The 12,991-nt window shown below is 54.8% G+C and overlaps 5 protein-coding genes across 5 annotated transcripts; 2 read left to right on the top strand and 3 right to left on the bottom strand.

Annotated features, from left to right (window-relative positions):
- Nucleotides 1-65: 65 nt before the first annotated feature.
- CkaCkLH20_04649 (polyamine oxidase) lies at nucleotides 66-1,614 on the bottom strand (the record flags this gene model as incomplete). The annotated part of the gene is made up of 3 exons (XM_038887368.1): nucleotides 66-1,207; nucleotides 1,259-1,310; nucleotides 1,363-1,614. 3 exons carry the CDS (start codon nucleotides 1,612-1,614, stop codon nucleotides 66-68), a joined length of 1,446 nt encoding a protein of 481 aa, XP_038747534.1.
- Nucleotides 1,615-2,269: 655 nt separating this feature from the next.
- CkaCkLH20_04648 (uncharacterized protein) lies at nucleotides 2,270-3,472 on the bottom strand (the record flags this gene model as incomplete). Its single annotated transcript, XM_038887367.1, has 1 exon — nucleotides 2,270-3,472. One exon carries the CDS (start codon nucleotides 3,470-3,472, stop codon nucleotides 2,270-2,272), a length of 1,203 nt encoding a protein of 400 aa, XP_038747533.1.
- Nucleotides 3,473-5,896: 2,424 nt separating this feature from the next.
- CkaCkLH20_04647 (acyl-thioesterase) lies at nucleotides 5,897-10,637 on the top strand (the record flags this gene model as incomplete). Its single annotated transcript, XM_038887366.1, has 4 exons — nucleotides 5,897-6,062; nucleotides 7,229-7,276; nucleotides 7,329-7,952; nucleotides 8,767-10,637. The coding sequence occupies 4 exons, from the start codon at nucleotides 5,897-5,899 to the stop codon at nucleotides 10,635-10,637; spliced, it is 2,709 nt and encodes a 902-aa protein (XP_038747532.1).
- A 454-nt stretch (nucleotides 10,638-11,091) lies between these two features.
- Nucleotides 11,092-12,147, top strand: CkaCkLH20_04646 (cytochrome c subunit; the record flags this gene model as incomplete). Its single annotated transcript, XM_038887365.1, has 5 exons — nucleotides 11,092-11,182; nucleotides 11,317-11,373; nucleotides 11,585-11,743; nucleotides 11,803-11,903; nucleotides 11,974-12,147. The coding sequence occupies 5 exons, from the start codon at nucleotides 11,092-11,094 to the stop codon at nucleotides 12,145-12,147; spliced, it is 582 nt and encodes a 193-aa protein (XP_038747531.1).
- Nucleotides 12,148-12,395: 248 nt separating this feature from the next.
- CkaCkLH20_04645 (uncharacterized protein) lies at nucleotides 12,396-12,887 on the bottom strand (the record flags this gene model as incomplete). The annotated part of the gene is made up of 1 exon (XM_038887364.1): nucleotides 12,396-12,887. One exon carries the CDS (start codon nucleotides 12,885-12,887, stop codon nucleotides 12,396-12,398), a length of 492 nt encoding a protein of 163 aa, XP_038747530.1.
- Nucleotides 12,888-12,991: the final 104 nt, after the last annotated feature.

Below are 12,991 nucleotides of genomic sequence, written 5' to 3'. Positions count from 1 at the left end.
TCAGTATATGTCCCGTATCTACGAAGTCTATCTGAATTCATCCTACACGTTGCGGCAAAACCCGCCTACAACTTTGCGCTCTCCTCGTACAACTTCAGTAGTCTTCCGACACGCTCGGCTTCTCTGTAACCGCTGACGACGGCTCCGGCAACACTGCCGCGGTGCTCCATCTCGGTGTGCTCTCCGGCAAAGCCAAGGCGCCCATCCCAAACCGGTCTGCTTAGCTCCTTGAAGTCAAGGGGGCTGCGCTCTCCATTCTCCGACACAATAGAAGGGGTCGTGGTGGCACCGCGAGAGAATTCGTCTGTCAACCAGTTGGTCAGGCTGGTTTCAGTCGGCTCAGGAGGCTGAGATGACGGCTGGAATCGAGAGACCAGGAATTTGTGGAACGCAGCTGCGACTTCCTTGGGGTCATGACGCAGAAGGACAGTAGCAGGGGTCTCGGATAGATAAGTAAGGAGAGTCGGGCTTGCGCCAGGGAGAGAGGGACCCGCGAAGTTCGCCGTAATCAGGGTGGAAGCCTCAAAGACCTCAAGAGGTGTCGAACTCTCGGTAACCGGCTTCTTGGAAGTAGGCAGGAATGTGTAGCCGCCGGTCTTCTCAGCTTCAGGCCACCAGGCAGTGGGGTACTGAAGCAGAAGTTTTTCCAGGACACCGACGTGGGTGCCCTTGATCGCCTCCTGGAATCGAGCCGGTAATGGCGGGTTGAAGGTGCTCTCAGGAAGAGTCTTAAGAACTCCAAGGGGAATGGTGGAAATGGCCGTCTTCGCGGTGAATTTGTTGCCACTGGTGTCAACGACAACCACACCGTCCTCAGTCTGTGCCACGCCCCCAATCTTGGTGCTCAGCTTCACCTCGACACCCTCGGTCTTGGCGTCTTCGATGACCTTGGTGACCAATGCTTGATAGCCTCCCTCGGGGGCGGCATCGGAGCCGGCAAATGCTGTTGTGCCTTCCCAGCCTGCCCACTTCAACGAAGCCTTCTCGAGCTTGAGACCCAGAGGCACCTCAAGGGACCGAGCGAGAGCAACAGCGAGCTCCTTCTGGGACGCGTTTGAGGCCGTCGAGAACAACGTCGAGTTGGGGGCCAGAAGAGCTGAAGCGAGGGAAGCAGATGGCGGAGGCGACGGATGAGGAAGCTTCAGGGAAGCCTGAGCGGCGCCGAGTGATGAACGCAGGCTATCGGCGTCTGAAGTGGAAAGCCGACCTTTTCATTGATCAGCTCGAATTCTGTCCGATGACTCGTCGGGATACAAACCACTAGGGCCATAAACAACACCCTCAGCGGGCTTAGGAAGATGGGCGGCCTTCTCATCTCATCAGTTGTCTGTTACACAATCACAAGACTTCCGTGTGACTTACAACGCCAAAATCTTGAGCAATGTATCTAGCAGGGTTTCCCTCCAAGTACCCATGGATCCAGCTGCAGCCTACATCGACCTTGACATCTCCCTTGGCCCAAGTGTTGGCACGTCCTCCAATTCTGTCTCTGGCTTCCAGGACAAGGACCTTCCGACCCTTGCTTGCCAGCTCGCGGGCGGCAACGGCACCGGACCAGCCAGCTCCGATGATGATGGTGTCCAAAGCTTCTGCCATAATGCTGCGAATAGACATATGTACAGGTCTGAAGGAACGAGAGTTGACGTCGTCCGGGGTGGTGCTTCACTTGATTAAATGAACCCCGCCAACACCCCGCCTCGCGTCACCCCAGGTGAGCGGGACCCGGGGAGATGTCCGACCGGGCCGATCATCGGAACCGGCGGGGCTACTAAGGCGGGGACCCCTTAGGTCAAGCTCCAATCCACTCATCCCAGTAGGTCTTCCAGGTTCCTTGCGGCGATATGCCGGCGATACCGCATGGCATCATTTCTTCCGATCAATAAGGCCTCGCCGAGAGATAAGAACGCAGCTGCGTGCCTCACTCAGTTTTCATCTGACTTCCCGTATCAGACTTCATGTTAGTCTGAGTTTCATTCAACGACTGTCTTCCGATTCTTGAGAAGGACACAGACAGAGACTGAGTTTGAATGCTACAGGCTTTTCAGCGGTTTGATTTGTCTTTCTTATACGCTTCTACTTTATCTATCATCACTGGTTTGGACGTTCCACAAACTTTCTCATGAACTCTTGCTTGGGTCGCACGTCTGGCGATGCTCACTTTTCACTTTCTCACGCTGGCTGACAGACTCTACGATGGATGATCGTTGTATCAAGAGCCAGGCTCTTGAGTCTCGTTGACCTTCAAACCGTCCATGGTCGATACGATCCTTCATCTGCCCACCCATGATATCCCATCCAACTCATCGAGGTACTCCTCATATGAGCCATCATCCTCACAGTCTCCTGTCTGATTCGACCCACCGAATATGGCCCCAAAATCGGAGTACACATCCTCCAGGTCATCTTCATCAGCCCAGGCATACTGGCAGTCGTGATCGGACAAGGGAAATGCCAGGGTCCCGTCATCATCCATCTCATCCAGCATAGTCTCCGATGGCGTCAGATTCGGCGACCTAGTCGGATGCAGTTTTGGTGACTTGGGTATCGTCCTGGTGGACTGCGATATCCTCGGCGGCGAAGGCCTCCTCTCCGCCTGAGCTGAAACAGGAACTTGGCCCGAGCCGCCGTTGGTCACACCAGGTCTCATCAATATCACCCTTGGAGGGGGCTGCTGCTGTCTCATCGCAAGTGCAGACGACGGCGCAACGAACCTCGCTCCCGTGGCAAGTTGCTGTCCATGATGAAGCACGGCAGCATTGGCAGCCGCAACGGCAACCACATGATCACCCCGCTGCGCCGCCTCACTCCGGACGCGAAGCCGCACCCTATTCAAGACGGCTGCACGCAGCATCAACGAGCCCTCGCGATTCAGTCCCTGCTTTCCGGGATCCGGAGACGTGGCCACGGCGGCCAGCTTGACGAAGCGCTTGTCGCCGGAAGCCGCCCCGTCGCGGCTGATGATGTGCGTCGCGGGGAGTGAGTATGGCTGGGATAGCCGGCTGGTGATGAGGTGAAGCCTCAAGCGGCGCTTCTTGGAGCTGAGAGCGGATGTGTGGGGTCCGTCGACGTCCGAGTCTGCCCTTCGCCGTTTCTCGAGCTTGAGAAATCTCGACTGCCTCGGGAACTCAAAACCGGGCTTCTCGTTGGTTTCAAGAGAGGTAGAGGAAGAACCTCCTTGTGCAGAAGGTTGGTGCTGGAAATTCGACGAAGGTGCATTATGGATCGATGATTGTGTTGCAAGAAGCTCCAGGCACTGCCTCAAATGTTTTCCTCCATCTTTTGACTCGTACTTTGGTGCTGATTCCGCGCAGCAGACCCCTAGGTGCTCAGAACATTGACGCGGTGTCAAGGATGAGAACAGATTGGGCCTAATGTTGATGTCGATATCGTCTTCGCATCCAACCCTCTCAAGCTGCCACGTCTTGAACGGTTCCAGGGTGCTCCGATTCAGAGAACCAACTTGAAGAACCATGATGATTGCTGCGAAGACTGTCGCTGGAATCGATGGTACCAGCTTCCGGGATCAAGGTCACTTCTCTCCCAGGCAAGACGATCGCCCTGCAGGACCCAAACGATCAAAGCTGGTTCATAATCCGCAGCCACTCTCTTGATGCCGGCCTATCTCCAAACACAACAGACATGAGGGGACACTTGGCAGAGGGTGGATGTCCTATGTCCAAGACGCAAGACGGCCGGGAGGAAGCGAGTGTGGAGTATTTCTCGGTCGAGGAGCTGGATCCTTATGCTGAATGCCAAAGCCTACTTTACCGCAGGATATGTGAGCTGGAGTGGGGAAGACGAGAAAGGCAAGAAGGCAAAGAAGCTAACCCGGGACGACAGCTGCAGGTCGACCACGAGACCTGGTCTTATTTATTACACCGTGTTTCTTACCACCTTTACGGCAGCCGGTGTGGGGAGGCAAAGAGAGAGGCAGGAAGACAGAGAGATGGCAGATCAGCGCAAACCAACGGGGCGGGACCGTCCATTGGAACCTAACCAGTGTGTGTGTTCACACTCTTCCCCCTCTTTCATAGCTCTGTGTGCTACTACTACGCCGTACCACGCAGACACTGAGCAGGCTAAGCAAAAGGTCGAAGCTGAGTGATGTGTGGATGTGGAGGAAGGGAAGCAGGGCAAGGGTCGCGGGAGCAGGAATGGCAAAGACCTGGGGAAATGGCCAGCATGGGACGAATGGGATGGTCGGGATGCGCCGGTCCCCTGGTCATGCATCACCACCCCCCGGTCTGGGGTTGAGAGGGGGAGAAAATGTGACATGGGCGGGAAATTGGGGCGTTTTCGGCCTTTCAGACATGGAACATGCGTGAGCCGTATGCGAGTTGAATGCCCGGGGGAGCAGTGTAAGCATGTTGTGTAGCATTTCCGACCGGCGGGTACTTAGATGATTCATCTCTCGATGACATGTCAATTATTTTCATGCGTATATCGAGAGGTTCCCAAGCAGGCTGTGCTATTTAGATGTGCGAGAAACAAAAACATATCAGTCTGGTTAAAACTCCCGCGTTGAGGCACAACAGGGAGGCAGAGACATGTTTTCCTGCACCCCGGACCGGGTGGTCACGTCCGGGCTGGCGGCAATAAGTCACTCTCTAACAAGCTGAAGGCTTCGTGATTGCGACAAAGACATAGCTGATAAGTTGAGGAGAGAGCAGGAGACAGGCATCAGGATGTCTCTGCAAACGTACCCGATAATACGTCCTCCACCAAGGCAAAGCAGAGAAGGTTATTCTGCATTCCTATGATTCACCTCTCTGCCATACTTGTTCTTCTGATTGCTTCCTGCGATCGGACATTGACAAGTCCGCGTTCTTGAGCACCAGACAGCGTTTCTTTTTCCTGTGGCTATGTTGGGTTGGGTCACCTGCACCACCAACTTTTCTGTTAATCTCATCCATACAAATCGCCATGTTTTCAAATACGGAGGACCTCACTGAAACCCTGCATTTTGTTTCAAATCACACCCTTTTTAGACATTCCGCAGTCGGAGCCTCTCTTTACAATTGATACCGATGAGTGATCAGCGATGCGCCGTCGATGAGCCCGTCAGCAACGAATTATTCTGCAAGGATCTACGTCTTCGCCTCCTCGGTAACACCATAGCTGGCATCCATTCTGATCACCGTGGTTCTATAGAGGTCCGGAACTCTGAGGATGTGACTGTGCCAGTAGAGCAGTTCCAGAAGGGCCAACGAGCGATTGAATGCTCCTATTTGCTCACTCATTTTGCGGGGGAAAGCCTCTTCACTAGGTGTTGTCTTACCATCGTGTTCGTGCGTCCGGTCTATCTCTACGGGGTGCATGATGCAGCTTGCCTGTCCAACGAGAATTGTTCCGGCACCGCTCGTCACCATCACACACGCACGCACACGGTGAGCTGAGAAGGCGGGAGGAGCAAGACGAGGCGATGGTCGATGCGGGAAGCCCGGAACGGTAACGCGCGATGCTGCTTTGCCCATCGAGAGAGTACTTCCGCGAGTGCGGATAGCGGCCTTGGGCTCAGAGCCGCTAGTCACAAACTGGAAGGGTCACGCGCGACCGAGAAGATTTCAATGCTGAGCGAGGGGAGACGGAGAAATAAAAAATGATGGTGCTGAGAACTGTGAGTATTAGAGGACGAATTGGGTTATGATCAATAGCAGCAGTGCTTAACAGGGGTCTTGCGCCCTCTATTCAAGTGCGTTTGTGAATATTTTTCATGTGGTGGACAGCGTCAATATTTGTATCAATTTCAAGGATTCTCAGTACCTCAATCATTACATTCTCCACCGGTCGGTCAAATATACCAAGACTACCTTAGGTATCATGAGTCGCCGAGCCTTTCTAGGCCAAGCAGGTCTTCCAAAAGGCCGGAACGCCCGCATACTGCAACAGCTGCATAATGACCTTGCTTCAGCTGCCCAGCCTCAGCGAGGATGGGTCAAAAAAGCTCGTCGAACTGCCTGACAAAGCTAGACAGATGTGCCCAGACCCCACAGCTTTTTTGCTTCCATCAGTTGTCAAAAGTTGGCGGACGACGGACTTCGGCCGAGACTACGCACCAACCCGTAAGTGTAAGGTGACAACCAACCAAAAAAGGTTCGTCTGAGGTTCGTGAGATGATAGAAAATGATCAGGTCAAGACAAACAGGTGGGAAAAGGCCGTAAATAAGGGTAGCAGCGGCTTTGGCCTCCTGGGGTAAGAGAGCATGGATGTGCAAGTATTGTCAGAGCGCCAAATGGTTTGAGTGATACTCTAGAACCCATGTCTTCTCGTCGTGATTATTATTCGACGCTCCCGTCGCCTTGTTGCATCAGCCATTCAGTGTGATGTGAAATATCGACGTGGCTCTTTTCAACGGCTTGTGGTCTCCGATGTCTCGGTCCTCATTCCCGGGGCCGGGCCATAAATTAAGTCGTATTCAAGACCGAGAAATATGGGCTTTTCACGGAGTCAATCCGGGGCCCCACAAACTCCTAGGTTTCTCCCCAGACACTGGACCATACCTACCTATTGTCTTGCCGCTTTCACAATGCCCTCCTCCTAGGACCTAGGAGAGCTTCCCCTCACATGGATACCTCGGCTCCGCACCGAAAGTTTGGAGGAGCAGCTCCGGCGCGCACGGCCACGGCCCCGCCACAGGCCACCTCGTCCCGAGGTTCATTTCCAACTCCAATGTCTCAGCCAACATACTCTGTTGGGCAAAGCTAACCTCCTAAGCTTGGCCCCTAGCACCAAATCATCCTTTCCCCAAAAGCTTTCGGCCTGTCAACTTTGCCTGTCAGAACTCGTCTCATAAGCGTGTAAACACCTTGGGTTGTTGTGCCTCATTTTTCATGACTTGATTTCAACTCCGCGTCAATCAATTGAGTCTTCCTACGTTTGATTTCTCACCATGTCCAACCTTCTGTTCCAAAATGTCATGGCACTTGCGCCGCTGCCATCGATTCCAAGCCAGACGACTCCAGACAGAACGGTCAAACGGTACATGAGCCTTTGGCCCGCCTGGGTACCTGGCTCAGAGCTCGTTGGTGGAAAAGGTCGCGGGTCGAAAGCAGATCCACGAGCCGCTTATGGAGGGCATGTTTATACCCAAGCGCCACTAGCAGCGTGTCGGGCGCTTCAAGAGGAGGAACCCGCCGGGGCCGGAGCTCAATCCGGAGGGTTTGGGCTTCACGTGAGATTTTCGTTTCTCATTGGGGTTGACGCAGATGTCACTAACCTTACTTCTAGAGCATTCAGGGTTGCTTCTCAGCAGCGGCAAGGGCAAACAGGCCTTTCGTATATGAAGTTTCCAATCTCTCAACTAGTCGAACTTTCTGCTCTCGACTAGTCACGGTGCGGCAGCCAAAGGAACCGAGCAAACGCCTTGATGTAGACGACTTCAACCTCGAGGACATTGAGGGGGAGCTCGGCGATGTCTGCTTCAGCTGTATATGCACTTTCAAGCGGCCCGAGGAAGCCCGAGTCAGCTCTCAAGAAGTTCCACCGCAAGACCGCTTTGCGGATATTCTCAAAGCCAAGTCTCCTGGGCAATGGCCCAAGGCACCGGCTGTGGATGTGGAGGAGATCAAGGCCATGTTCCCTGACGCCTCGGGACACTTCCCCATTGTCGATATGCACAAGGTCGATCTGACGGCATGGAACGAAGGAAAGGATGTGACGGAAAGAAGGGAACTGCTGTTCTACCGTCTTCGAGGGCCACTGCCAGCCGACGATCCGAACGCTCATGCTCTCGTACACGCCTTTGAGTCGGATCGAAACGGCCTGTTGATGATCGGCAATCATATCGGTCTGGGATGGAGCTTGGGGGTCGCAGCAAGCTTGACGTATGCCTTCGTCATCCACGTCAACGTTGACCAGACAGTCATGAAGGATCCTTCGGGCCCAGACGATGGATGGTGGATTCAGGAGGTATCGTTTCCCCGTGCTGGTCAAGGGCGAGGGGCGCTCATGTGTAAGATGTGGAGTCCATCAGGTATTCATGTAGCAACAGGCTACCAAGACGGCATCGTTAGAGAGCGAAGGTCGGAAAAGGAAAAGTTATGATGGCATGATTCGAATTACAGACGAGCTAGTTTTGTATATTTTCTCCATATCTAGACAGACTTTGGGATGATGCGTATAGAGGAGACGGGAGGGTGTTTGATTAGAAGAAACCGCAGACGCTTAATTCTTTCTTTAAAAGACCTTTGTGCTTAAGGTAACGTAACTTGACAATTTGTTCCCTTTTTCTTTTTCTTTCCTACACTGCGCGTTACCTAGGGAAGGAACGACCCTTTCCGCCCAAGTCAAGTGCTCCTGCCATCCACGAATAGCAACACCCTTCGACTCCTCAACTTTTGACCTCGATTATTGAGCTACTCCTTCTTACGGAGTGTATTCTGGTGTCCATCAGCAATCTAGTTTGGCGGCTGAAAGCAAAACCAGATTCTCGCCGCCAGTGAGGCGGGAACATTTATTACGACTTGGGCTGCCTGGTAGGAGCTCGACACCTTTACTACGCGGAGTATTTTTTTTCACGAGCTCACCTTCCGACCGCAACACCTGACCATCTTTATCGACTTCTCAATAGACACTGGGGACTACTCGAAACCAACAATTTCCCCTCATTCTCTGCGGGATACAGACCGGTCAAATCCCGCGACATTCCTCTCTACTTGCTTTCTCAGACAGAAACCACGCATCGCGACCCGAACACGCCATGCCATCGATTTCGCCAGCTCAACCAGGGCTGCCAGTCCGAAAATCGCGGATCATTTCGTCCATAGCAGAGCTGGAAGACGCCATGCGAGATGCTCAAGCAGAAGCAGACTTCATTGAGACGCAGGTTGCCTACAAAGATGCCGAGATCGACAATTTGAAATTCGACAGAATCAGCCATTCGGGTTCCACGAAGCACTTCAACGCTGCCATCATTCGCACTCAACAGAAACGGCAAGAACTGTGTGACGCCTTCGACTCCAAGAAAGATGAGGTTTCTGCCCTGAAGGAAAAGATGAAGAAGCGACAAACAAAACTCGCTGGCTTCGCCCCCGTCGAATCGACAGTTGCCCCGGACCCAAACGAGGATGAAGAGACTGCCGCCTTGCTTGAAGTCACTGGCACCCCTTGGAATGAGGCTTTTACCACGAGCGACGACGGCAAAGTCTTTACGAGTCCAGCCATGCTTCGAGGCGTTCCGACTACACCCATCACCGAAACTTGCCCCTACTGGGAGCCATCCTGGCTCAAGTTTGGGGACGCTATCGACGAGAATCGCTTCCAGAGAGAATACGACCAAGCCTGCGAGCAATGGCGGCAAAGAATTCATCGAGGTTCGCTCTCAGAAGCGGATCAGGAATACTTTGACAAGCAAGAGAAGAAATATTACCGTCTGGTGAACGAGGCAAAGGTTATCAGGAAATGGTTTTGCCCTGGAAAGACCCTTCACCCAAACCAGTTCATGGCCAAGGCATACATGCCCGATGTGGGATTCTGCCTGCCACACAATCTTTACCGAATCGCCAACTATCTCAACCGCCTCAAAGTCTTATTCGAGAGAGGCGAGTTGGCCATGCAGCCGCTCTATTTCCTCCTATGGCGTATGAGCGTGAGCTTTGACCGCGAGGCCGGCAATGGCATCCATGCTCGGAGCTTTTGCAGCCGCCTAATCGAGGAAGACCGCCACGCTTTCGATCCGTTGCTCCGGAAAGCAGTGATTCGGAGTGCCCAACACACCAACGACTACAACTGTTACGGTCGTAGATCGAAAGGTCTTGGACCGCTCGCGTCCCCCGTCAAATCACGATCAACCCATGCATCTGCTCGTGTTGCAGCACCACCAACACCTGTCTCGCCTGAGCCCAGGCAAAAGTCAGCAGCCAGATCAACAACACTTGCACAGGCCGACTTGGAGCCATCCATCTCGTCACAAGCGCCGGTGAATCAGCTAGGCTTGACGACGCTGCCCGAGCGGGGCCAAAAGAGACGCAGAACCTCGCCCAGGCTTCAACAGCGGATATCTGAAGAGTCCAGCATCTTGTCGCGGGCCAAAAAGGTCAAGATCGAGATTCGACTCCCTGTAAGATCTAGGTCTCCCGCCGAGGGTCCTGACACGAGCGTTTCTCGTGGAGCAACTTCATCTTATACAACTTGCCTCGATACATCACCAGGAACAACGACGTCGACGAGGGCGACCGAGCCTGTGCACATTGCAACCTCGAGCAAGGATGGAACATCTCATACGCCCAAAGAACCGACGGCTCAGGCGAGAAGCAGCGGGCTGCCAGCAGACATCGAACAGTGTATCCAGAGAGCCGAAGCCTTGATCCGGGAAGTCGCAATATATGGGGAGCCCATGCGAGACCAGTTGGCCAGTAGCACAAGCGACTCGCAGTCCACCGATACTGCTATGATGGACACAGCGGAGCAACCACACCCTGTTCAGGAAGAGCATGCCAAAGGCAGTGACCGGGCTTTGGGTGGTACAGGATTGGACGAGGACGTCAGCCTCTTGGATGTGAATGAAGATGTCAGATTCTTGGGGGAGCGAACAGTCGAGCGTGGCCCCTTCCCACGAACCCGCAGAAGACCCGCGCAGCCCTTTCTAACGCCGTGGCTCCCTTGCACCGAACGCGAAGCGATGGCCATGTTGCTATGAGAAGATGGAGCACGATCTCATCGGGAAGATCTCAATCCAGGATTCAGAACAATTCGGTATACTTGCTCATGGCTCTCAGTTATCGTCTTGAGACGCCGGATGTCAGGATAGCAGAACGTAGCTCAGAATTAGCAGAACACCAATCTCGTCTCACTCACAGATCATGCCATCCGCATCCTTCCATCACCAGGTGAATCTTAAAAGGGCAAAGCTCTGTAATGTCGCAGCTCCCATTTGGTAATCGAAGCATCACGTGACCTCGAGTCGCTTACGCTGCCGCTTACGGCAAGTACCTTGGCCAGTGCTCGAAAGTGGGCTCCCAGCACCTTACCCGATAGCCGCAAGGACATCAAACCATCAAATCAGGCCATCGACAAATCCCTCTCTCTTCAACCCAAACCCGACGTCACGAAACCTCTCCTCTCCGAACAACCCACCCCCAATTGCCGCCGCAATGTTCTTGCAACGCTCCGCCATCGCCGTCGCCCGCCGGGCCGCCGTCGCTCCCCTCGCCAGACGCACTTTCGCGACCTCCATGATCCGCCGTACGAGTCCCAATTTCCCTGCCTGACTCTTGACCCTCCTCTCCACCCAAACCCCGAAAAAAATAACATGCGAGGCCACCCGTGGCCGCCATCCCGAGATCTCCCATCATCGCTGACCAGCCGCGACACAACAGGCGACGCCGCCCCCAGCTCCAGCTCTACCCCCGCCAAGAACTACAAGACCCTCTCCGGTAAGGTCGACCGTCAATTGACTCGAAATTTCGTGAATCGGACCTATCCTCGGCCGGCGCGGCCTCCCGGAATGTGGCCCTGCTCTGCAGGCACCGCCACCACGCAAACAACGACATCCCTTGGGCCGCGCCGACCGACGAGCCGTCCTTCACGAAACGAACGAGTACTTCAAACAGTCACGCGGAACTAACGTCAATTGCTACAATGTAGAGGTCAAGGCTGAGGACGACCTCCTCGGTCCCGGTGCCAAGGCCGGCGAGATCCCCACCGATCTCGAGCAGTCCACCGGTCTCGAGCGTCTCGAGATTCTCGGAAAGATGGAGGGTGTTGACATCTTCGACATGCGCCCCCTCGACGCTTCCCGCAAGGGTACGCGACAACGCCCAATTCCCTCGACGAACGACCAGACAGTCTAACGCAAACCGCAGGAACCATGGAGAGCCCCATCCCCGTCCGCTCCGCCGGTGACGAGCAGTACCTCGGCTGCACCGGTGCCCCTGCCGACTCCCACGTCACCATCTGGCTGACGGTACGTTGCCCTACCGATCCGATTGAGCCCGTCAAAAACGAGCTCCGCGAGCTGACTGTCCCGAACCCAGATCTCCCGCGACCGCCCCGTCGAGCGCTGCCCCGAGTGCGGCTCCGTCTACAAGATGGAGTACGTCGGCCCCACCGAGGACCACCACCACGGCCACGACCACGGACACGGCCACGGCTACGAGGAGCCCAAGACCTTTGCCGACTTCGTCAAGCCCGAGTACCGATACCAATAAATGCGCGGCCTGGAAGGTGGTGGACCTGTAGTAGCAAAGGTGACTGGGGGCGTGACGGCATCGGGGTTGCTCTGGAGTGAGCACGGCAGATGTGTAGATTACCTTAGTTGTGGTGGCTGTATAGAACCTTTTTCTCCCGACGTCGTAGCAGGCTGGTTTGACCTTCTGCGTTTGAGCATCTGAAGGTCTTCACAATAGCCTCGGTTTGACAGATGCTGATGTGAAATCCTGATGGTGGTCCGGGGCCTTCATTCCGGCTCGTCGAAGCTCAGCTTGATCTTCTTGCCCTTCTTCTTGCCAGCCTTTTTCTTGGGCCCATCCTCATCCTTGCCGTCAGCCTTGACCTCAACCCCTCCATCCTCTTTCGCGTCCTCCACCCCATCACCGATAACCTTGCCAGCTTTTCTCTTCTTGCTGGCCCCAATACCCGCAACTTTTTCGGTCTCCCTCTTCTCGTCCTTCAGCTCCTTCGTCTCGCCCTCGTCTCTCTTCTCCGGATCCTCCGCGACGCCTCCGTCCTTGTCCACCTGGACGTCGACGACGTTGCCCTCGTCGTCCACCACGAGCGGCGCATCCTCCGCCTCCTCGCTCTCGGAGCGCTTCTTGGCCGCCCGCCGACGCTTCGAGAGGATCGGGTCCGGGTCCGCCGCGTTGCCGGCCGCCTGCGCGTGGAGGGCGCGCAGGAAGGGCGGGATCTTGGTGTCGTAGGAGAGGTTCTTGGAGGTGATTTTGTCCGACATCGCGGAGGAGCGTCGCGGTCTGGCGCGAGGGTGTTGTTATGAGTGGTGTTCGGTTTGTACGGATGGCGCTACGTCTCTTTCCCTCATGTCATAGTGGTTCGGTG

This window comes from Colletotrichum karsti (assembly GCF_011947395.1).
Source record: "Colletotrichum karsti strain CkLH20 chromosome Unknown Scaffold12, whole genome shotgun sequence".
Lineage (NCBI taxonomy): Eukaryota > Fungi > Ascomycota > Sordariomycetes > Glomerellales > Glomerellaceae > Colletotrichum > Colletotrichum karsti.
Note: the sequence above shows the minus strand (reverse complement) of the source record. Positions and strands in the feature narration are given on the sequence as shown.